At 43.0% G+C, this 23,759-nt stretch overlaps 2 protein-coding genes across 8 annotated transcripts in view; one reads left to right on the plus strand and one right to left on the minus strand.

The window, feature by feature from the left end:
• Nucleotides 1–3,082, minus strand: part of LOC135555516 (RNA binding protein fox-1 homolog 2-like) — a 39,967-nt gene extending 36,885 nt beyond the window's left edge. The window contains exon 1 of one of the 6 annotated variants that reach the window (XM_064988022.1): nucleotides 2,179–3,082. In XM_064988022.1, the coding sequence (XP_064844094.1) occupies nucleotides 2,179–2,424 (246 nt within the window). In that variant the 5' untranslated portion in view covers nucleotides 2,425–3,082. The remainder of the gene's footprint in view (nucleotides 1–2,178) is intronic. The other 5 variants (XM_064988021.1, XM_064988019.1, XM_064988023.1 and 2 more) reach the window with 5 other exon arrangements.
• Nucleotides 3,083–10,583: 7,501 nt separating this feature from the next.
• On the plus strand, nucleotides 10,584–23,586 carry LOC135555519 (CD9 antigen-like). Of its 2 annotated transcripts, XM_064988028.1 has the most exons (9): nucleotides 10,584–10,730; nucleotides 10,984–11,105; nucleotides 16,378–16,480; nucleotides 16,703–16,800; nucleotides 18,463–18,537; nucleotides 18,699–18,800; nucleotides 18,953–19,042; nucleotides 22,509–22,592; nucleotides 22,958–23,586. In XM_064988028.1, exons 2-9 carry the CDS (start codon nucleotides 11,040–11,042, stop codon nucleotides 23,030–23,032), a joined length of 693 nt encoding a protein of 230 aa, XP_064844100.1. In that variant the 5' UTR covers nucleotides 10,584–10,730; nucleotides 10,984–11,039; the 3' UTR covers nucleotides 23,033–23,586. The 2 variants fall into 2 exon arrangements, with proteins under 2 accessions (XP_064844100.1, XP_064844099.1); XM_064988027.1 differs by lacking the exons at nucleotides 10,584–10,730; nucleotides 10,984–11,105 and adding an exon at nucleotides 11,112–11,210.
• The last annotated feature ends 173 nt before the right edge of the window (nucleotides 23,587–23,759 follow it).

The following is a 23,759-nucleotide window of genomic DNA, read 5'->3' on the forward strand; positions in this document are numbered from 1 at the left end:
GGTAGGCCCTGCATCTGATTAAACGAGTGGTGGACTATAAAACATTTTTTTTAAAGGGGGGGGGGTTGAGCACTGTTGTGTTGAGAAACATCTTGAAGAGAATTTTGAGCTTATCTCAAGGGGTGAAAGGTCAGTGACAACCATTAGCAAGTGTCCACTAGTGTGCTGCACATTATAACTCCTACTTTTTTCTTTGGGGTTTTAATGACAGCCAATGTTCCCGCTATTACTAGTCAACATTCCCTGGTAGCTTGATAGTTTCAAAGAATACTGCACCTTTGGAGCTTATCTGTGCAAAACTGTATAATCTTAATGGTTTGTTTATATCGTAGTTTCCCCTTCAACACTCGCCCACCCTCTCCCCCTTTACTCTCCTCCCCTTGAAGCGATCAGTCTGGTTAATGCCCCCTCCTAAATGAGCTTTGATCTCGTTTAGCGCGACACAAAGCCGCTTTACTGCCAACGATAGGAAAAATCTGCTCTCGGGGAGCCGGAGGGAGGCATATACAGCACACAGTACACTACCATGCTGGACTAGGCTAGGGCACATCAATACTAGATAGTGGGAAACAGAGAGAGACAGAGACAGAGAGAGAGAGATTGGACAGTAGAAACAGTGAGCAGGGGTGGGGAGGTTTGTCTCACAGGCAGTGCACACTCAAATTCTATGGACCAGGAGTCAATTAGCAATCTGGAAATATGCCTTAGGGAGAGGATGACAGAAACAAAAGAAGAGGATGGAGATGAGGACACTCCTCTCTCATTTAATATGTCAGCCATGATTTAGGCTGTTACCCATCCTGTCCTCTGGGCAGGTATGAAGATCAAATAGCTATCTATCGCCGCACCAAAAATATTTAGTGAACTCATCTTCTCAGCACTGAACATGATGTCACCTACAGGACTGGATGATGTAATCCAGTCTAATTACATTAAGAACCACCATTGTAATTTCTTCATGTTTACCTTTAGATATCGTCAAACCTAAGCTGCATAGAGGATTTTTCTACAGCTTTCTCCTTCTCTCGTGTTAAAGTGTTCTCTCTCATACTGTAAATCCTGCCTTCTATCCTCCTGTTTCCTCCCTCTCTTCTGTGGGCGTATTTCCAGCCTGACCCACAACGGCAGGAGATCAATATAAGTGATTGGCAGCGAGATCCTGTTGCACCTCTCATTGTCACACCATCTACACGTAACCTTTTGTCATCACCTTTCATCCATTATATGGTGTGAGGAACATGGCCTGCCCATTTGTCATTGCAATAGATATGCAGCAGTGCCAATTGAAACATTTTCCCAACCCCCAGGATTCAATTACCCACAGCTGACCTGGAACCATGTTTGACTGCTGCCTCAAACAAAAACACTATGTCAGCTATTTTCAATGATGCTTACGGATACTGCATGTTCATGTAATATCACTGGTTAGCCGAAGAGCAGAGCACTGTTGCTATGCTGTATCAGCAGTCAAGTCATGGAGAGGCCCCATAGCTAGAGGCAAGGTATCCTAAAGCCCCTTTCCTTCCTACTCCCTTATCATGAAAAGGGGTCTGTTCTTTGTTTCTCCCATTGTGACCCCTCCCCCAACCCCCTGTCTCTCTCCTCTTTTTAGCACCTAGCTCCAATCACAGACCAGGGGGACTGGCACAAATTACTGTTCCCAATGCGAGTACCCTCCTGTGTCGGAGGCTTTGATGTGATGTCCAACGACAAAAGACAGACCATCATGGTAAAGGCGGGAATATCAGTGTGTACATAAGTGCAGTGCACGTAAATGCATGAAAGGCCCTTGTGTATCGTCGGATCTATGCTGTAGCTTAACTGTCATTGCCGATAAACTGTGGGCTATCATATTACCTTTGTCTCGGCCATAATCATGGTGTTAGTCTAGCTGCCACGAGCACCGAACAATGTGCAAGACACGTTTAGTACCTAGATTGTAATTCTGCCGCACGTTCGTTACTGCAGTTGACGCGACGAGGCATGCTATTGATAGGTGGGCCTGCCTGTCAGCAGAACCATGACCCACTGATGTTCTTGAAACAATAGATGTAACGTGCTATTGAAATGAAATCGTTTAATGCAGGGGTTACAATGTTGCACGCATTCAATGAAAACAGCTCATCGAACGGAAACAAACAACAATTTGGCTTCATTTGTTAATGTTCTACTCCTTACCTGTCCAATGTCACCAACACCCACCGTCCCGTCTATCCTTGGCCGTTTGCACTCTGCTCCTGCTAATTCAGTCAAAGCTGCAGCTGTTTGCTCAGGATCCCCTCGTTTCATTCCCCGGACTACTGCTGCTGGACCCCCGGTCGTGTTCGCGTGGGGTCCGGTTTCTGTATCAATGTCCTTTTCCCTGTCCATCATTCCCCGAGTAACGGGTAACATTATGGATGCGACGTCGGTCGACATTAACATTGGACGGCAGCTAGTCTACGCTACCGTTGACTTATTCCCTATTCTGGGACAAGGAACGCTATTCCTTGAATGTGCAAATAGCTGATTGTAGCTGGTCTTCTTGGCCAAATGTATTGTACCGCTAGCTAGATTGTTATTGTCTAATCAACACAGAACACCATGACCATGTGTGGCTCGTGCACATTTCACACGATTACTAGCCTTAGAAAAATAGTCACAATAGAACGCGTAAACCAAGTAAATACAAAACACTAATTCCTTGCTAATTAGCTAGCTACACATTCCGCTACCTCGTAACAGTAGCTAGCTAGCTAACAAGAGTTTTTTATCCGCCGAATATAGAAAATTTTAGGAAATGATTTGAATCGCTAATCTTCTCCTTGCGAAGCCAATGCGTCCTCCGCTCCCAACCAAATATATTTTTAAGCCCTTCTTTGCTTTCACCTTCTCTTTATCCTGGCCTTCTTTTTATCACCCTCCTTTTTCTCGCAGTATGTTCAGTGAATTCTAGTGGCGTGTACGGACTGGCGAGGAACACGATTTCCTCTCTATAGTGTATGTCCCGATTGGTGTGGTATGGAACGGGCCGCAAAGAGTACACTGATCTGGTGTCAGTTCTTTTTATTTTCCATGTGCTAAGATTACTATAGGGGTAAACCATTTAGACGGGTCCTAGATCTGCCCTCTCTATATTCCCCTCCTTTTCCTCTGCCGTATTCCCTCCTGCACCCCCCTTCTCTCTCTCTTTTTTTTACCATAACATACACCATGGCATTTCATTTAGAGGAGCCTACCTCAAATGTCTTTTTACGATTTTTGTCATTGCCGATATATTACATTTTAACAATTGCATTTCGTAAATTGGTATGTTTATTTTTAGGGGATTGTTCGCGTGTAAATATGAGACTGCTTGACACGATTTATGGCGAGGTATTTATCCTCCTTTTATTTTACGACTGCGCGCACGCACCCCTCTGCATGCAGCTTCCACGCTTGAGCGAGTGTCTCAAGTCAAGGAATAGAACAAGGAATCGAGTATAAACAGTTTCCCCCGACGCTTTAATTGACTTTCACTAGTCAGTTGGCGGTGATATAGCTAATGAAGTAGATGGGGGGGGGGGGGGGGGGGGGTTATAAATAAAGAAGGAATAGATGGGGTAGGCCTAAAATAACACACAACTAGCAATTTAACAATGTAGAGTACGTATGTGTGAGAAAAGACGCAGGATAGTATAGGTCTGGCTAAACACATGTTAAAGGTGATCTATTTTAATTAAACCACTCAAACCTAGGAAACTTCAAAGGCGAATTATCTTACAGGACTGATATGAAAGCATGTTTTTTTAATGATAGTGCGACGCCTGGTGGATATCAAACAACTTAATCAATGGCCAAGCAAGTTTCAAGTTTTTAATGTCACATGCACAAATCTAGACAAATGGATTTCTTGCAAAGCTCTAAACCCCCAAAAACTGTAATGAATAACAATGTAATAACAAGAAATAACATAAGGTAGAACAAAAACACACGAGAAATAAAAAATAAGAAATAAGAAGAACATGAGAAAGTAAGTAAGAATACTATATACAGGGTCAGTCAGCTCCAATACCATATTTACAATGTGCAAGGATACTGGAGTGATAGAGGTAGATCTTTGTGCTCAGTGGCGCAGCAGTCTGAGGCACTGCATCTCAATGCTAGAGGCGTCACTACAGACCCTAGTACAATTCCAGGCTGTATCACAACTGGCAGTGATTGGGAGTTCTATAGGGCGGCGCACAATTGTCCCAGCGTCGTCCAGGTTAGGGTTTGGCCGGGGTAGGCCGTCATTGTAAATAAGAATGTGTTCTTAACTGACTTGCCTAGTTAAATAAAATATAAATCAGTGGAAGCTGCTGAAGGGAGGACAGCTCATAATAATGTCTGGAATGGTGCAAATGGAATGGCATCAAACACATAAAAAACATGTGTTTGATACCATTCCACTTATTGTGCTCCAGCCATTACCACAAGTCCGTTCTCCCCAATTAAGGTGACACCAACCTCCTTTGGTAGATATGAAGAACATGAGAAGGTAAGTAAGAATACTATATACAGGGTCAGTCAGCTCCAGTACCATATTTCCCCCCAAACTGGGGTAAGGTGACTAGGCATCAGGATATATGATAAACAGAGAAGCAGCAGCATATATGATGATTGTATGTGAGTGGGTGTGCGTGTGTGTAGAGTCAGTATAAATGTATGTGCATATTATGTGTGTGAGCAAATGATGGCATGAGTGTTTGTGTGTGTGTTGGAGTGTCAGTGTGCGTGAGTGTATAGGGACCTGTGAGTGTGCATAGAGACAGTGCAAAAACAAAATACAATGGTCAACTCTATTAATCTGTGTAGCCATTTCGTTAGCTCTTTAGCAGTCTTATGGCTTGGGGATAGAAGCTATTCAGGAGCCTATTGGTGTCAGACATGATGCACCGACACTGCTTGCCATGTGGAAGCAGAGAGAACAGTCTGTGGCTTGGGTGGCTGGAGTCTTTAACAATTTTCCGGGCCTTCCTTTCACACTGTCTGAGATAGAGGTCCTTGTTGGAAGGGAGCTCAGCCCCAGTGATGTACCGGGCTGTCCGCACCACCCTCTGTAGCTCCATACAATCGAGTGTGGTGCTATTGCCATACCAAGCAGTGATGCAGCCAGTCGAGATGCTCTCAATAGTACAGCTGTAGAACATTTTGAGGATTTGAGGGCCCATGCCAAACCTTTTCAACCTCCGGAGGGGGAAGAGGCGCTTTCACGCCTTCTTCACGACTGTGCGCATGAGTGTACGCCATTTTAAGTCCTTAGTGATTTGGACACCAAGGACCTTGAAGGAACTTGAAGCTCTTGACCCGCTCCACTGCAGCCCCGTCGTTGTGAATGGGGTGTGCTCAAACCCCGTTTCCTGTAGTCCACCATCAGCTCTTTGGTCTCACTGACATTGAGGGAAGGGTTGTTGTCCCGGCACTACACTGTCAGGTCACTAACATCCTCCCTGTAGGCTGTCTCATCATCAGGCCTTTGTGCTGAGGGTCAGCGTGGCGGAGGTGAAGTTTCCTACTCTCACCACCTGGGGTCGGCCTGCCAGGACGTCCAGGATCCAGTTGCAGAGGGAGGTTTTCAGTCCCAGGGTATTAAGATTGGTGATGAGCTTGGAGGGGCCAATGGTGTTGAACGCTGAGTTGTAGTCAATGATCAGCATTCTCACATAGGTATTCCCCTTATCTAGGTGGGTGAGGGCAGTGTGGAGAACAATTGAGAATGCATTGTCTATCAATCTGTTGGGGCGGTATGCAAATTGGAGTGTGTCTAGGGTGTCTGGGATGATGGAGTTGATGTATGCCATAACCAGCCACTCAAAGCACTTCATGATTACAGATGTGAGAGCTACAGGGCGATAGTCATTATGGCATAACGCCTTAGAGTTCTTGGGAACAGGATTGATGGTGGTCATCTTAAAACATGGGGGTTACAGACTGGGACAAGGAGAGGTTGAACATTCTCTCACCCTAACCTAACGTAGCAGGTGTAAAATAATCTCACCCCAACAACAACTGGGGAAAGTAAATGCATGCAAGTAATACTAACAGTGAGCTCAAAAAGTATTGGGACAGTGACAATTTTGTTGTTGTTTTGGCTCTGTACTCCAGCACTTTCAATTTTAAATGATACAATGACTGAGGTTAAAGAGCAGACTGTCAGTTTTTATTTGAGGGTATTTTATTCCATATCAGGTGAACTGTTTAGAAATTACAGAACTTTTTATACATTATCCCGCCATTTTAGGAGACCAAAAGTATTGGGACAAATTCATTTATGTGTATTAAAGTAGTAAAAAGTAAAGTATTTGGTCCCATATTCCTAGCACGCAATGACTACATTAAGCTTGTGACTGTAAAAACTTGTTGGATGCATTTGCAGTTTTTTTTTGTTGTGTTTCAGATTTTTGTGCCCAATAGAAATGAATGGTAAAATTTCAATGTATTGTGTCATTTTGGAGTCACTTTTATTGTAAATAAGAATAGAATATGTTTCTAAACACTTCTACATTAATGTGGATGCTACCATGATTACAGATAATCCTGAATGAATCGTGAATGATGAGTGAGAAAGTTACAGATGCACAAATATATCCCCAAGACATGTGAACCTCTCACCATTACAATAACAGGGGAGGTTAGTGTTTTTTTATACCTCTAGCATTCCCATTCATCATTATTCACAATTCATTCAGGATTCTCCATAATCATGGTAGCAGCCACATTAATGTAGTGTTAATTGCAATGTAAAGGAGAGGAAGCATGTGACTTAACAGGCCAATACTTTCTGCAGCAGTTTCAGCAATAAATGAAGTGCATACAAGTTCAATCACAAGTAGTTATTGACACTGATAGAAAATTACAGGTTTTATTATTTTTATTTGTTTTTTGTTATACTTTCTCCCACCCCCCAACCCTAACCTGATTGGAGTTGAACTGAACTACGTTACAAGTAGTTAAATAATTAGAAAGTATATTTCTAATTTCTTCATCCTGCAAGTGCTGGATTTTCACCCACAGTGGCCAATCCACCAAGATATTATTTTAGTGGTGATTTAAAGGTCACCAAAATCACTGTATCAATTGCTGTCTGTGATAACAATCACCTTTTTATTGAAAGCAAGAACATCACAGCAAAAAAACCCATCAAAGATGAATTTAACTTACAAGGTGTGAGGTAAACAAGCAACAACCAATTCAAATCTATCTCTACTTCACCTTTGTGATTCCACATTCCCTTCAGCATCACTACTTCAGAAAACATTATTGCAGCCACATTGAGATGGGTGTCCATCAGTGCTATCACAGCCCTCTCAACAACAGCCACTGAACATGCTATGAACTTACATTTACATTTTTACATTTAAGTCATTTAGCAGACACTCTTATCCAGAGCGACTTACAAATTGGTGAATTCACCTTCTGACATCAGTGGAACAGCCACTTTACAATAGTGCATCTAAATCATTTAAGGGGGGTGAGAAGGATTACTTTATCCTATCCTAGGTATTCCTTGAAGAGGTGGGGTTTCAGGTGTCTCCGGAAGGTGGTGATTGACTCCGCTGTCCTGGCGTCGTGAGGGAGTTTGTTCCACCATTGGGGGCCAGAGCCGCGAACAGTTTTGACTGGGCTGAGCGGGAACTGTACTTCCTCAGTGGTAGGGAGGCGAGCAGGCCAGAGGTGGATGAACGCAGTGCCCTTGTTTGGGTGTAGGGCCTGATCAGAGCCTGGAGGTACTGCGGTGCCGTTCCCCTCACAGCTCCGTAGGCAAGCACCATGGTCTTGTAGCGGATGCGAGCTTCAACTGGAAGCCAGTGGAGAGAGCGGAGGAGCGGGGTGACGTGAGAGAACTTGGGAAGGTTGAACACCAGACGGGCTGCGGCGTTCTGGATGAGTTGTAGGGGTTTAATGGCACAGGCAGGGAGCCCAGCCAACAGCGAGTTGCAGTAATCCAGACGGGAGATGACTTCCAGGGGTCATTCCATTGTCTGCTTTGGCCCAGAATTTTTTATATTTTTTATATATATATTGACTTTTAACTCATTCTGTCCTGTAATATCATGGAATTTCTTGGGGCCATGGAAATGTATTGATCATTGAACAGAGTCAAACCAGTTGGATCTGGTTCCTATGGAAGATTGTCCACAAAAAGTTGACATACCAAAGGTGGAGCAAAAGCCTTTTGCGTCCTGATGTTACACCGATCAAATGCAATGTGCTAGTTGTTCATGTACACCTGTGTGTGTGTGTGTGTGTGTGTCAGTGGATGTTGCTGAGGGGAGGACGGCTCATAATGTCTGGAACGGCGTGAATGGAATGGCACTCCAGCCATTACCACATTCCCGACTCCCCAATTAAGTTCCCACCAATCGTCACCAACCTCCTGTGGTGTGTGTGATGGCTGTGCTCAGGGTAGGTCTGACCTCAGAAATAAGGGGGCCCCCAACCAAACCAAATTGTGTTTTTTTGTAACTCGGGGGGGGTATACAGCTACGACCAGAAGTAACTTCTTCATAGCAGGTTAGGAAAATTAGTTTATGGGCAGGAAAAGGGTTAGCTAAAATTCTCTCCTAACATGCTACAAAAAATAACTTCCGGTTACTTCCTTTAGTAGTGGTTTCTTTGCAGCAATTCTACCATGAAGGCCTGATTCACAGTCTCCTCTGAACAGTTGATGTTGAGATGTGTCTGTTACTTGAACTCTGAAGCATTTATTTGGGATGCAATTTCTGAGGCTGGTAACTCTAATGATCTTATCTGCAGCAGAGGTAACTCTAGGTCCTCCTTTCCTGTGGCGGTCCTCATGAGAGCCAGTTTCATCATTGCGCTTGATGGATTTTGCAACTGCACTTGAAGAAACTTTCACATTTCTGGACATTTTCCAGATTGGCTGACCTTCAAATCAAATCAAACTTAATTTGTCACGTGCCAAACGCAACAAGTGTAGACCTTACCGTGAAATGCTTCCTTACAAGCCCTTAATTAACCAACAGTGCAGTTCAAGAACAGTTAAGAAAATATTTACCAAAAAGTACTACTAAAGTAAAAGATAAAAAGTAACACAAAATAACTAACTGTAATGAACACGATGAGAGCTGGTTTCAAGCGCAGGGAGCAGCAGGTGTTTATTGTAAAGGACCACAGGAGGAGGCAGGTAGCTGGGTCCAGGGGCAGGCAGAAGGTCATACACAGGGGGTCCAACAAGGCAACAGTACAGGCAGGGAAAAGGCTAGTAACGTAGTCAGGGAGATCAGGCAATAGGTTGATAACAGGAAATCCGATAGGCTAAGGTACAGGCAGGGAATAGGCGTCGTTAGTGAGGCTGGGGGAAAAACTATCATACACAGGAGGAGTCCAGTCCAGTCCAGTCCAGTCCAGTCCAGTCCAGTCCGCGCTCCGAATACAAGTGTGTCACAAAACAAACAATGCCTCACAATGATGGGATGCAAAGAACTGAACTAAATAGTGTGTGATAATGACATACAGGTGTGTGAACAAGTGATCAGAATTCAGGTGATTGGGATATGGAGAGTGAGCTGCGTTCAGGGGATCTACGTGTTTGAGAGGTTGAGTTGGAAGCAGACAAGGTTTTATACAGGGGGTACTGGTACCGAGTCAATGTGCTGGGGTACAGGTTAGTCGAGGTAATTTGTACATGTAGGTAGGATTGAAGTGACTATGAATAGATAATAAACAGCAAGTACCAGCAGTGTACAAAACAAATGGAGGGGGGTGTCAATGTAAATAGTTAACAAGGCACACCTGTTAATTGAAATGCATTCCAGGTGACTACCTCATGAAGCTGGTTGAGAGTATGCCAAGAGTGTGCAAAGCTGTCAAGGCAAAAGGTGGCTACTTTGAAGAATCTAAAATATATTTTGATTTGTTTAAGACTTTTTGGGTTACTACATGATTCCATATGTGTTATTTCATAGTTTGATGTCATGATGTCATCACTATTATTCTACAATGTAGAAAATAGTAAAAAATAAAGAAACCTCCCCCAGGACCATGCCTCAGGACTACCTGGCCTGATGACTCCTGGCTGTCCCCAGTCCACCTGGTTGTACTGCTGATTCAGTTCTGCTGTTTTGCCTGTGGCCATGAAACTCTGTCCCTGTTCACCAGACCTGCTACCTTGTCCTGGACCTGCTTTTTCGTACTCGTACCCGAATTGCTGGCTTGTTACACCCTCTACAACCACTGTGATTATTATTTGACCCTGCTGGTCATCTATGAACGTTTGAACATCTTGAAGAACGACCTGACCTTAATTGTTTGTTGTTTGGGATTTTAGGCTGACGTAAAAAGGGCTTTATAAATACATTTGATTTGATTATGAAAGGCCTATATTATATACTGTATGTGGCTATAACTGTACAGTAAGTACACGTATCTGCTTACTCCTTTTTGCTCATAATTATAATCTCATTATTGCACAACACAACTGATTGTCGCATAACGAAAATGTTTTCTCAGAACTAGCCAAAGATAAGTTTCATTTCTCAATTTTTGCTACCCTCTGTCTTCTCGTCTTCTGAGGTGTACTGCCCCCCCGTCACTCAACATCCTAATCCAATCAAAGGATTCAATCGGCCCGGGGGTTGGAATTAACCCAGACCAAATCCAACAATAAATTGTCTTCTTCACACAACTCGTCTGAAATTTAAGAACAGTTTGGTGTCGCAGTTGCATTCTGCAGTGTGAAGAGACTGATCTGAGCGCAAAGAGTCCAGGTAGGTTTATATTTGTTCAGGCTTGCGTTACATTTCCCTCACTGTAGCTCGAGGTAGAATATCAAACTCAAACTGTTACAAAATGTTTCTAATGAAAGATTCACCTCGCAGTGATTCAAACCTGGCTATGATACTCTATAGTTAAGTAAATACTTACACCAACCCTCGACACAGTCTATTACCCATTACCGCTTTTTTTCCCACACATATTGTAAACATTTAGATGTTTGAACATATGCAATTCGTTTCACAGGACACCACACTGTATTTCTGACTTCCTGCGTGTAGCGTGTTGGCAAAGCGTTTACCATGGCACTAGACGGATGTGGCCAGCTGTGCAAGTGTTTCCTCATCATGTTCAACATCATTTTTGCCGTAAGTATCCGTAATCTCACTAACTGTATGCCTATTGGTAACGCATTGGTATCTGGTGTGTATGAGAAAGAGAAGGGGGCTGGTGTAAAATGTAATTTCATTGTGGTAGGTGACGAGTTCAAATGTATTTATTTTTATTTAACTAGGCAAGTGGGTTAAGAACAAATTGTTATTTACAATGGTCTATTTTTCTTTGATCAACCTAGGCAGCATTTGCCATTTAAGTCAAATTTAAATGAGATTTATCTTTGTCCAGACCCTTGCTACCATCTATGTATATTTCACCTGCTGTTAATAACATGTCTGACTGATTAAACCACTTTCCCATCAAAGTACCAATTAATGTCTGTTGCTCACAGTTGTCCATAAAATTGGATTTGTCACATGCCAGAAAATAACTGCTGTAAACTTTACCATGGAATGCTTGCTTATGAGCCCTTCCCAACAATGCAGAGTTTTAAAAGAACAATAAAAATGTAATAAAATACAGGAGAATGGAGCTACAGACAAGGGGTACCAGAGCAATGCGCAGAGGTACTAGGTATTTGAGGTCGATATGTACATGAAGGCAGGGTAAAGTGACTAGGTATCAGGATAGACAATAAGAGTAAAATAACGTTGCAGCAGCAAATTATGTGTAAAAGTGTGTTTGTTTTGTCGGTGTGCATATGTTGTGTACTCGCACACTAGTTCATTCCATTTATGAACTTATCCTTCATTAATGGAAATTAATGATAAGTTTTTGTTTCTCATGTTAAGTTTCAAAATGTTGGCATTCATACAGATAATCTGCTTGGGTGACCCTTCTGGTCAGACCTTTATATCCAATCAATGTAATAAGAATACAAAAGACGCAACAAAACAACAGTTACCTTGCTGCTGAAAAGCAGGCCTAAGTCATTGAACCGGTAATAGTATGTGAAATATGAGCTGACGGATGCAAAACCACAGACTTACTGCATCATTGGGGTGTGGTTAGTTCACTCTACCAGCTAACTGATATTCCAAGCAGGAGAATTCCATATTAATAAATCAAAACTAGGAAACGAAACACACAGGTGTGCTGTTTAATTTGTTGAACTAGTTTAGTCCTGGCCCCTGGTTAAGGAAGCTATTCTGTTGCTTTCTGTGCTTTGAAAGGAATGCCTTTTTTTTCTTCTTAATGTCTTGTTTATCTAGATTTCCCAAACTAGACTATTTATTTGTAGTCCTTTTTTGCAAAACAGTGCTCCACCTGTGTGGCTCAGTCGGTAGAGCATTGCGCTTGCAACGCCAAGCGTCGCGGGTTCAATTCCCGGTAGGGCCACCCATATGTAAAAGTAGTGGGCCCAGCCGACTTGTAAGTCGCTTTGGACAAAAGCGTCTGCTAAATGGGATATATTTTTTTATTTTATTTTATTACATGATGACATTATTGTCATGTTACCAATCAACCTAATCTCCAAAACAAACTTTTCAGGAAATTGAGAACTGCCATATTGTCCCATTAACAAACATACAATAATGAAACTTCAGAAGCTATTTTGAATACATTTCTTGGTCTTAGAGACCTGAAATGTTCACATTAAATCGAGGGGAGTTACTGCTTTCAATATACAGTACCAGTCAAAAGTTTGGGAACACCTACTCATTCAAGGGTTTTTCTTTATTTCTACATTGTAGAATAATAGTGAAGACATCAAAATGATTAAATAACACATATGAAATCATGTTGTAACCAAAAAGTGTTAAACAAATCCAAATATTTTTTTATTTGAGATTCTTCAAAGTAGCCACCCTTTGCCTTGACAGCTTTGCACACTCTTGGCATTCTCTCAACCGGCTTCACCTGGAATTATTTTCCAACAGTCTTGAAGGAGTTCCCACATATGCTGAGCATTGTTGGCTGCTTTTCCTTCATTCTGCGGTCCAACTCATCCCAAACCATCTCAATTGGGTAGAGGTCGGATGTTTGTGGAGGCCAGGTCATCTGATGCAGCAATCCATCACTCTCCTTCTTGGTCAAATAGACCTTACACCGCCTGGAGGTGTGTTGGGACATTGTCCTGTTGAAAAACAAATGATCGTCCCACTAAGCCCAAACTAGATGGGAATGCGTATTGCTGCAAAATGCTGTGGTAGCCATGCTGGTTAAGTGTGCCTTGAATTCTAAATAAATGAATGACAGTGTCACCAGCAAAGCACCTGCACACCATCACAGCTCCTCCTCCATGCTTCACGGTGGGAACCACACATGCAGAGATCATCCAATCACCTAACCTGCGTCTCACAAAGACACGGCAGTTGTAACCAAAAATCTCAAATTCGAGATTCAGATCAAAGGACAGATTTCCAACAGTCTAATGACCATTGCTTGTGTTTATTGGCACAAAAAAAGTATATTCTTATTGGTGTCCTTGTAGTGGTTTCTTTGCAGCAATTCGACCATGAAGGCCCGATTTCATGCAGTCTCCTCTGAACAGTTGAACAATAGGGCTATCTTTTGTATACCATCCCTACCTTGGCACAACACAACTGATTGGCTCAAAAGCATTAAGGAAAGAAATTTCACAAATTAACTTTTAACAAGGCACACCTGTTAATTATAATGCATTCCAGGTAACTACCTCATGAAGCTGATTGAGAGTGCCAAGAGTGTGCAAAGCTGTCAAGGCTAAGGGTGGCTACTTTGAAGAATATAAAATATATTTTGATTTGTTTAACACTTTTTTTTGGTTACTACATGATTCCATATGTGTTATTTCATAGTTTGTCTTCACTATTGTTCTACAATGTAGAAAATAGGAAAAATAAAGACAAACTCTTGAATTAGTAGGTGTCCAAACTTTTGACTGGTACTGTAAAAAAAAAAGGTTTTCATCACACTCAATGTTGGTGTTTCTTGACAATCAACTGAATTTAATTGATTCATTGAACATTGTAGATTTCATAGTAACATTGAAAGGGATACTTTGGGATTTTGGCAATGAAGCCCATTATCTTCTGCCTCAGAATTCAGATGAACTCATGGATACAATTTTCATGTCTCTGCATGCAGTTTGAAGGAAGTTGCTAACTAGTGTATCGCAATGCTAACTAGCATTAGCACAATGACGAAGTATATGGTAACTCCTAGCATACTAGTATATACAGTTGAAGTCGGAAGTTTACACACGTAGGTCGGAGTCATTAAAACTTGTTTTTCAACCACTCCACAAATTTCTTGTTAACAAACCTAAGTTTTGGCAAGTCTGTTAGGACATCTACTTTGCGCATATCAAGTAATTTTTTCAACAATTGTTTACAGACAGATTATTTCACTTCTAATTCACTGTATCACAATTCCAGTGGGTCAGAAGTTTAAGGTGAATGTAAACTTCCGACTTCAACTGTACCATAGACTTTCAGCCATTGTGCTAATGCTAGTAAGCATTAGTTTACCTGCCTTCATACTCAGTGCTTGACAGCAAATTTTTACTGCTTGAGCTCCTGTTCCTCTTATAGAATATTAGCTCAAATGTGTTGCATCTAAATATAAAGCACTGTTCTGAATGCAGAGACATGAAAACAGTATTCATGAGTTCATCTGACTGGGGAAGTATATACACTGCTCAAAAAAATAAAGGGAACACTAAAATAACACAGATCTGAATGAAATATTCTTATTAAATACTTTTTTCTTTACATATTTGAATGTGCTGACAAAAAAATCACACAAATTATCAATGGAAATCAAATGTCTCAACCCATGGAGGTCTGGATTTGGAGTCACACTCAAAATTAAAGTGGAAAACCACACTACAGGCTGATCCAACTTTGAAATGTCTTTAAAACAAGTCAAAATGAGGCTCAGTAGTGTGTGTGGCCTCCACGTGTCTGTATGACCTCCCTACAACGCCTGGGCATGCTCCTGATGAGGTGGTGGATGGTCTCCTGAGGGATCTCCTCCCAGACCTGGACTAAAGCATCCGCCAACTCCTGGACACTCTGCGGTGCAACATGACGTCCCAGATGTGCTCAATTGGATTATGGTCTGGGGAACGGGCGGGCCAGTCCATAGCATCAATGCCTTCCTCTTGCAGGAACTGCTGACACACTCCAGCCACATGAGGTCTAGCATTGTCTTTCATTAGGAGGAACCCAGGGCCAACCGCACCAGCATATGCTCTCACAGGGGGTCTGAGAATCTCATCTCGGTACCTAATGGCAGTCAGGCTACCTCTGGCGAGCACATGGAGGGCTGTGCGGCCCCCCAAAGAAATGCTACCCCACCCCACACCATGACTGACCCACCACCAAACCGGTCATGCCGGAGGATGTTGCAGGCAGCAGAACGTTCTCCACGGCGTCTTCAGACGGTCATGTCTGTCACGTGCTCAGTATGAACCTGCTTTCATCTGTGAAGAGCACAGGGCGCCAGTGGCGAATTTGCCAATCTTGGTGTTCTCTGGCAAATGCCAAACGTCCTGCATGGTGTTGGCCTGTAAGCACAACCCCCACCTGTGGACATCGGGCCCTCATACCACCCTCATGGAGTCTGTTTCTGACCGTTTGAGTAGACACATGCACATTTGTGGCCTGCTGGAGGTAATTTTGCAGGGCTCTGGCAGTGCTCCTCCTGCTCCCCCTTGCACAAAGGCGGAGGTAGCGGTTCTGCTGCTGGGTTGTTGCCCTCCTCCGCTCTCCTCCACATCTCCTGATGTACTGGCCTGTCTCCTGGTAGCGCCTCCATGCTCTGGACACTACGCTTACAAACACAGCAAACCTTCTTGCCACAGCTCACATTGATGTGCCATCCTGGATGAGCTGCACTACCTGAGACACTGGTGTGGGTTGTAAACTCCGTCTCATGCTACCACTAGAGTGAAAGCACCGCCAGCACTCAAAAGTGACCAAAACATCAGCCAGGAAGCATAGGAACTGTGAAGTGGTCTGTGGTCACCACCTGCAGAACCACTCCTTTATTGGGGGTGTCTTGCTAAATGCCTATAATTTCCACCTGTTGTCTATCCATTTGCACAACAGCATGTGAAATTTATTGTCAATCAGTGTTGCTTCCTAAGTGGACAGTTTGATTTCACAGAAGTGTGTTTGACTTGGAGTTACATTGTTGTTTAAGTGTTCTCTTTATTTTTTTGAGCAGTGTAGATAACGGGCTTCGTTGCCAAAAGCCAGAAGTATCCCTTTAATACTTGAACATCTTTTACACTATTTGTAACATCTTGTGTAAGACTTTAGATGTGGTTGCACAAACTGTTTCATGCACAGTTTTTGTTGTTTCTTCCTCTGACAGCTGGTGGGTATGGCGATGTTCGGGTTGGGCTTGTGGCTGAGGTTCAGCTCTGAGACCAGAGGATTTTTCAACATAGACCTCAACACACAACAGTTTGTCATCGGTGAGCTCACACAACTCTGCTCTACTAATTTCAGCCCCAAATGTTTTGGAAAGCTTTTTGCAGCTGTAAGCCATGGATAGACAGACAACTTAGTTTATAAGTAATTAATAAACAATTTGAAAATCATTTATAAAGTATAACTTAAGTGTTACTGAAAAATAATTAGTGCTGAACAGTGAACATTTAACAAATGAGCATCTCTCGCTCTCTCTCATACTGTAGGTGTGTCAGTGTTGATTGCGTTAGGAGCAGTGATATTGCTCGTGGCTGCTTTCGGAGACTATGGAGCATGCAATGAGAATGTGAATGGATTGGCAGTGGTAAGCTACAACGAAAAGAAAAACAGCATCCATTTTCCATTAGTTACACTACACTGAAGTGGGGGCACAAAGTATTTGACAGCCCTGATTTAGAGGCTGGAGTGGACAGAGGTAAGTAGCCTTAGCTAATAATGTCACGTCCTGACCTTAGTTCCTTTTTGTCTCTATTTTGGTTTGGTCAGAGCGTGAGTTGGGGTGGGCATTCTGTTTTGTTCTATGTTTTGTATTTCTGTGTTTGGCCTGGTATGGTTCCCAATCAGAGGTAGCTGTCTATCGTTGTCTCTGAGAACCATACTTAGGTAGCCTGTTCCCACCTGTGTTGGTGGGTAGTTGTTTTGTGTTTCACCTGACAGGACTGTTTCGTTTCTTACATTCTCGTTGTTATTTTTGTTTCGTGTTCTGTTATATTAACATGGACACTTACCACGCTGCGTGTTGGTCCGATCTTAACTACTCTTCCTCAGACGAAGAGGAGAACCGTTACAAATAAGAACATGCATGTTAGTTTCACTTCCTAATAAGAGTCCCTCACTAGAAAGTATCTAAACTTGTTCAGCCCAATATGTCACCCAAAGCCCTTACCCACAAAGCACCAGTGGAAATCTAATCTGTGACGTGGGAGCATTTGGATTGTTGAGTGATCCTGATGCTTTTTCCCGCCACAGAATTCTCAGTTTCTCCTTGCCGCCTCTCAAGGGCCTAGCAAGCACTTGTCATCAATCTCTCAACTGATCCGCTACCTCGAGCTATGGTGCACTTTGCAACCATAGAGGAGCACTGGGAATCTCGCCTCTGTCTGAGAAAGCCAAAGACTTTTAAGCTTCCATTTAACAAGAGCTCGAGATAGGAAATGCTTGCTTCCTGTATGAAGCTTTGCTGCAGGACATTTTTGTGTATGACCAACTCAGTGGGTGACCTGTTTTCTGGTTTACCACCACCATGGGTATAGCAACAGTTTTCCAGTTCTTAGGGATAGTGAGTTCAAGGAAGAGCTCAAAGGCTCTAACAAAGTCCCTAGATTTGGAAAACACTTTCACAGCATGAAATAAACCAAACTATTATTATTATTAACTATTCCTCTACGAAACACACTACAGTTTTGATGTCAGCGAGAAACAGATGATGCAATTATGATTGCTTCGTATCTCAAATTGACAAAGCAATGCGCTTACTAATTTACAGCTATGATGAGCTGAAACGTGTTTTTGGCTGCAGGTTCAAGGTAGAAATCACAGTAAATGATTTATCTTGCTCAGAGCTTCCTGTTGCCATTTTGCGTCAGCGATTGCTTTCGCTGTGTGGTTTATTATTGGATGCATGACTGTGAGCATGTCAAACAGTATGTAATTGCTCTCACATTAAAATCCGCACTCATGTTGAGGAATGTTAGCAATTCTATGCTTGAGTAGCTTGTGAAGATAGCCAGTGATTTACTTTAGTGGCACATTGTAACCTTCATACAGTTTCTCAGAAAGGTCATGGTCTCTTGTGATTGTTGCAACTTTAAATTCAACTTTTATTTATTGTTCATACATTTAACGTCACAACACAAATAATAAATACGGAAATGTAAAGGGAAGTTTCTACATATACTGTGATACTGGGGTTTTATGTATGGTAATTCATACCGTATGTGTTCTGCTGTTTACCTGTCCCTCCCAGTTTTCCTCTCTGCTGGCTATCCTGGCTGGAGTAGAGATTGCAGCCGGTGTGGTCGCCTACATGAGAAGCGATGAGGTGAGAGAGGGAAGGGAAAGAGAATTATGAATGATAAACAACTTCAAGCAAAGGCCTCCCTTTCATGCAGATCACCAAACCCTGTGCTATTTCCTGAAATGGTAGTAGTCAACAGTGTGACTCTACCTCATGTGTTGTTGTCTTCTCTTTGTGCTGTGCAGGTGGGAGAGCAGCTGGCAAAATTCTATATGACTGTGTATGCTCAGTATGTGGACAAAGGAGACCCTGGCTTGGCTGTTACCCTGTCCATGTTCCACAAAGTGGTAAAGATCAAACCTATTCCCAAACTATTAATAGCATCACAGCTAGAGTTAGGCACATTTCACTCCATCAGAGCTAATTCAATCCACAGCTCTATAACAATTATGCACACATTCTGAATTGCACTTGCCTTTTCTCTCTCTCTCTCTTCTAGTTGCACTGCTGTGGACTCATTGGTGCCTTGGACCTCTTGGTAAAAGAAACATGTCCCAAAACTGGCATTTGGGAAACCTTAACTCTCCCTGTGAGTATGTTCATTAAAGACCAAATCCTATAAACTTGAGAAACATGTTCAAGGTGCACATGTTTCTCTTCAATGTATTTCATGCATTGTTGTCCAGCCAATGGATATTTGCGAGTATATGTAAGGTGCAGGGCTGGCCCGCTCATTAGGCAGACGCCTGTGGTGGCAGATTGACGAGGGTGGCATTTTCTAAGCTAAGGTGAACAAGACTCACCAACAACGCATAAAGCCTCACATTATTCTACCTAACAACAAAGAAAAAATCACTCAATCAACGGCAAATGGGCTTTAGGTGAGCGCTGATGCCGCCCTATGCTCACTTCCTCAAAGGCGCAACATTTTTAGCTTGTCCGTTCAGTGCGCCTCTCCAGGGTGCTGTTGGAGAGACTCATTGCTGCAGCGCTCCACCAACATTCAAAAACATTATCTAGCGTAAATTATGTAGCAAATACAGGATATGGTAGAAAGAGTATCAAATCAAATTTATTTATATAGCCCTTCGTACATCAGCTGATATTTCAAAGTGCTGTACAGAAACCCAGCCTAAAACCCCAAACAGCAAGCAATGCAGGTGTAGAAGCACGGTAGCTAGGAAAAACTCCCTAGAAAGGCCAAAACCTAGGAAGAAATCCAGAGAGGAACCAGGCTATGTGGGGTGGCCAGTCCTCTTCTGGCTATGCCGGGTGGAGATTTGAACATCTTGGCCATGTTTTGTTATAATGTTCATAAATGACCAGCATGGTCTAATAATAATTATTATTAAGGCAGAGCAGTTGAAACTGGAGCAGCAGCACGGTCAGGTGGACTGGGGACAGCAAGGAGTCATCATGTCAGGTAGTCCTGGGGCATGGTTCTAGGGCTCAGGTCCTCCGAGAGAAAGAAAGAGAGAAGGAGAGAATTAGAGAACGCACACTTAGATTCACACAGGACACCGAATAGGACAGGAGAAGTACTCCAGATATAACAAACTGACCCTAGTCCCCCGACACAAACTACTGCAGCATAAATACTGGAGGCTGAGACAGGAGGGGTCAGGAGACACTGTGGCCCCATCCGAGGACACCCCCAGACAGGGCCAAACAGGAAGGATATAACCCCACCCACTTTACCAAAGCACAGCTCCCACACCACTAGAGAGAGATCTTCAACCACCAACTTACCATCCTGGGACTAGGCTGAGTATAGCCCACAAAGATCTCCACCACGGCACAACCCGAGGGGGCGCCAACCCAGACAGGATGACCACATCAGTGAATCAACCCACTCAGGTGACGCACCCCTTCCAGGGACGGCATGAGAGAGCCCCAGTAAGCCAGTGACTCAGCCCCTGTAATAGGGTTAGAGGCAGAGAATCCCAGTGGGAACCGGCCAGGCAGAGACGGCAAGGGCGGTTCGTTGCTCCAGAGCCTTTCCGTTCACCTTCCCTTTCCTGGGCCAGACTACACTCAATCATATGACCCACTGAAGAGATGAGTCTTCAGTAAAGACTTAAAGGTTGAGACCGGGTTTGCGTCTGACATGGGTAGGCAGACCATTCCATAAAAATGGAGCTCTATAGGAGAAAGCCCTGCCTCCAGCTGTTTGCTTAGAAATTCTAGGGACAATTAGGAGGCCTGCGTCTTGTGACCGTAGCGTACGTGTAGGTATGTACGGCAGGACCAAATCTGAGAGATGGGTAGGAGCAAGCCCATGTAATGCTTTGTAGGTTAGCAGTAAAACCTTGAAATCAGCCCTTGCTTTGACAGGAAGCCAGTGTAGAGGCTAGCACTGGAGTAATATGATCAAATTTTTTGGTTCTAGTCAGGATTCTAGCAGCCGTATTTAGTACTAACTGAAGTTTATTTAGTGCTTTATCCGGGTAGCCGGAAAGTAGAGCATTGCAGTAGTCTAACCTAGAAGTGACAAAAGCATGGATTAATTTTTCTGCATCATTTTTGGACAAAGTTTCTGATTTATTTTTGCAATGTTACGTAGATGGAAAAAAGCTGTCCTTGAAATGGTCTTGATATGTTCTTCAAAAGAGAGATCAGGGTCCAGAGTAACGCCGAGGTCCTTCAGTTTTATTTGAGACGACTGTACAACCATTAAGATTAATTGTCAGATTCAACAGAAGATCTTTGTTTCTTGGTACCTTGAACAAGCATCTCTGTTTTGTCGAAGTTTAAAAGTAGAAAGGTTGCAGCCATCCACTTCCTTATGTCTGAAACACATGCTTCTAGCAAGGGCAATTTTGGGGCTTCACCATGTTTCATTGAAATGTACAGCTGTGTGTCATCTGCATAGCAGTGGAAGTTAACATTATGTTTTCGAATAACATCCCCAAGAGGTAAAATATATAGTGAAAACAATAGTGGTCCTAAAACAGAACCTTGAGGAACACCGAAATTTACAGTTGATTTGTCAGAGGACAAACCATTCAGAGAAACTGATATCTTTCCGACAGATAAGATCTAAACCAGGCCAGAACTTGTCCGTGTAGACCAATTTGGGTTTCCAATCTCTCCAAAAGAATGTGGTGATCGATGGTATCAAAAGCAGCACTAAGGTCTAGGAGCACGAGGACAGATGCAGAGCCTCGGTCCGATGCCATTAAGATGTAATGTACTACCTTCACAAGTGCCGTCTCAGTGCTATGATGGGGTCTAAAACCAGACTGAAGCATTTCGTATACATTGTTTGTCTTCAGGAAGGCATTGAGTTGCTGCGCAACAGCCTTTTCTAAAATTTTTGAGAGGAATGGAAGATTCGATATAGGCCGATAGTTTTTTATATTTTCTGGGTCAAGGCTTGGCTTTTTCAAGAGGCTTTATTACTGCCACTTTTAGTGAGTTTGGTACACATCCGGTGGATAGAGAGCAGTTTATTATGTTCAACATAGGAGGGCCAAGCACAGGAAGCAGCTCTTTCAGTAGTTTAGTTGGAATAGGGTCCAGTATGCAGCTTGAAGGTTTAGAGGCCATGATTATTTTCATCATTGTGTCAAGAGATATGTGGCCTTTTCTGTAGCCTACAGGCTGGAGATGAAATCTATGACAATGTAATGAGATGGACACACATGCAACATGCAGGTTTCTCCAATCAAAGAGCCAACCCTAAATGGCGCCCAATCAAACAAAAATGCACTGACATGTTCAAAATAGAATAGATCCGAAAATAAACTTGATTTCAACATCTGGAAAATACATAGTTTTGCTGGGTGGTAATTTCTTACTCTCGCCTAGGATGGCAGAACGGCCATGACCGGCCCTGTACAGGTGCATAGGATACGGTCATTTTTCATATTGACTGTATAACTGACTATAATAAAAACCTATAAAATAATCTGTCAAGACTGACATTACATTTGTTACTTTGTTTATTTCCCTATAGAGGCATCGAGGAGGCTAGCCTAGATATCCATATCTCTGCTCTGTACTGAGCCCAAGGCCCTAACCTGTCCCCCTCTGGTCTCTCTGTCCCCCTGCAGGCCTGCCCCACAGTGATCCACAACCTCTTTGAGTCCAAAGCGCCTCTGGTGATGGGCCTCTTCCTTGGGACTGCTGCTATGCTGGTAGGTAATACTACACCGACACAGTTTAGTGGTCAAATTTGTGAACCAGGGGAGATGTTGCTGCAGGGTCAGAAATGCACTGGTTAGAAGAGAGCGCAACAGACTGGTGTTGTGTTACACATTGTTCCTGGGCTGAATCTGATTGTCAGGAGAGTTGAAGCAAACCAAGATTTTAATGTTTCCCTTTTCAACCTTTTGCTTCTCCTTTGTAGTAACCCATACCGTCATCTGTCACTCACCCTGTTACTTCATGTGGTCTAATCCTGAAGGTGATGGGGGGCGATCGCTCTCCCTGCTCTCTTTATATTATCCCCTTCTGCTTAACCCTTTCCTCCCTCATCACCATCTCCTCCTGTTGCTCCTAGATCACAGCCCTGGTGTGCTGCAGCATCCTCATGAAACAGATCAAGAAGAGGCACCTCTCTGACCCCGTGTACTGAGGGGACAGGACCACCACGTTCAAACATTTCTCCACTATGAGACCAAACCAGATGGTTGTCATTCAGTGACCATCATCCCATCCTGTCATGTAATACTTCTGGAGAGTTGCCCAATAAAAATAAATGGTCCTAATTAGCTTTCATTATTTGCGTAGCTGGACAGGGCTCTCGATCATCTGGACATGCTTTAGATGACATGAACAGGGCAAGACACTGTTGCTCTGTAGCAGCTGTTTGTTCTGCCCGTCTTCCCACTGTAGTCCTTAATCTTTTTTTTTATACCTTCAATCACTTACCGACTGTATATAGCTGCGCTTGCTGACATGAAAGGGACCATTTTATTAAGTCATACGGAGCATTAAATGAAGGCACTGCTGTAATCAGACAAGTGAAGCACTGTCCAACATTACCTTTCCCTGTAATCACATCAGTTTAGAAACATGTTTGTTGCAATGTACTGCTGACAATTAGTATCTTAACATGGTGTTAGGATTGAACTGGATTAATTCATATTTGGTTCTCTATGCCAAATAAAGTACATTATTAATATCTAATCATGCGACAATTACAATACTGCTCCACTTGTACGCCATGAGGTGATAAAGACTGATTTCTTCATTCCATGTTTGGATGTTGACATGCAAAGTTGAGTCAGGAATCCTTAAATATGACCCTGGAACATTGTTTGCTTGACTTATTACTTTGATGCCAATTTCTAGCATGCCAA

This window comes from Oncorhynchus masou, chromosome 15, assembly GCF_036934945.1.
Source record: "Oncorhynchus masou masou isolate Uvic2021 chromosome 15, UVic_Omas_1.1, whole genome shotgun sequence".
NCBI lineage: Eukaryota > Metazoa > Chordata > Actinopteri > Salmoniformes > Salmonidae > Oncorhynchus > Oncorhynchus masou.

Bases quoted from the DNA above. Each gene is read 5' to 3' on its own strand.
- LOC135555519 (XM_064988027.1), top strand. From the start codon at position 11,133: ATGCCTATTGGTAACGCATTGGTATCTGGTGTGTATGAGAAAGAGAAG. The intron at 16,481-16,702 runs GTGAGCTCACAC...CTCATACTGTAG, and splicing joins CACACAACAGTTTGTCATCG to GTGTGTCAGTGTTGATTGCG. The intron at 18,801-18,952 runs GTAAAGATCAAA...TCTCTCTTCTAG, and splicing joins TGTCCATGTTCCACAAAGTG to TTGCACTGCTGTGGACTCAT.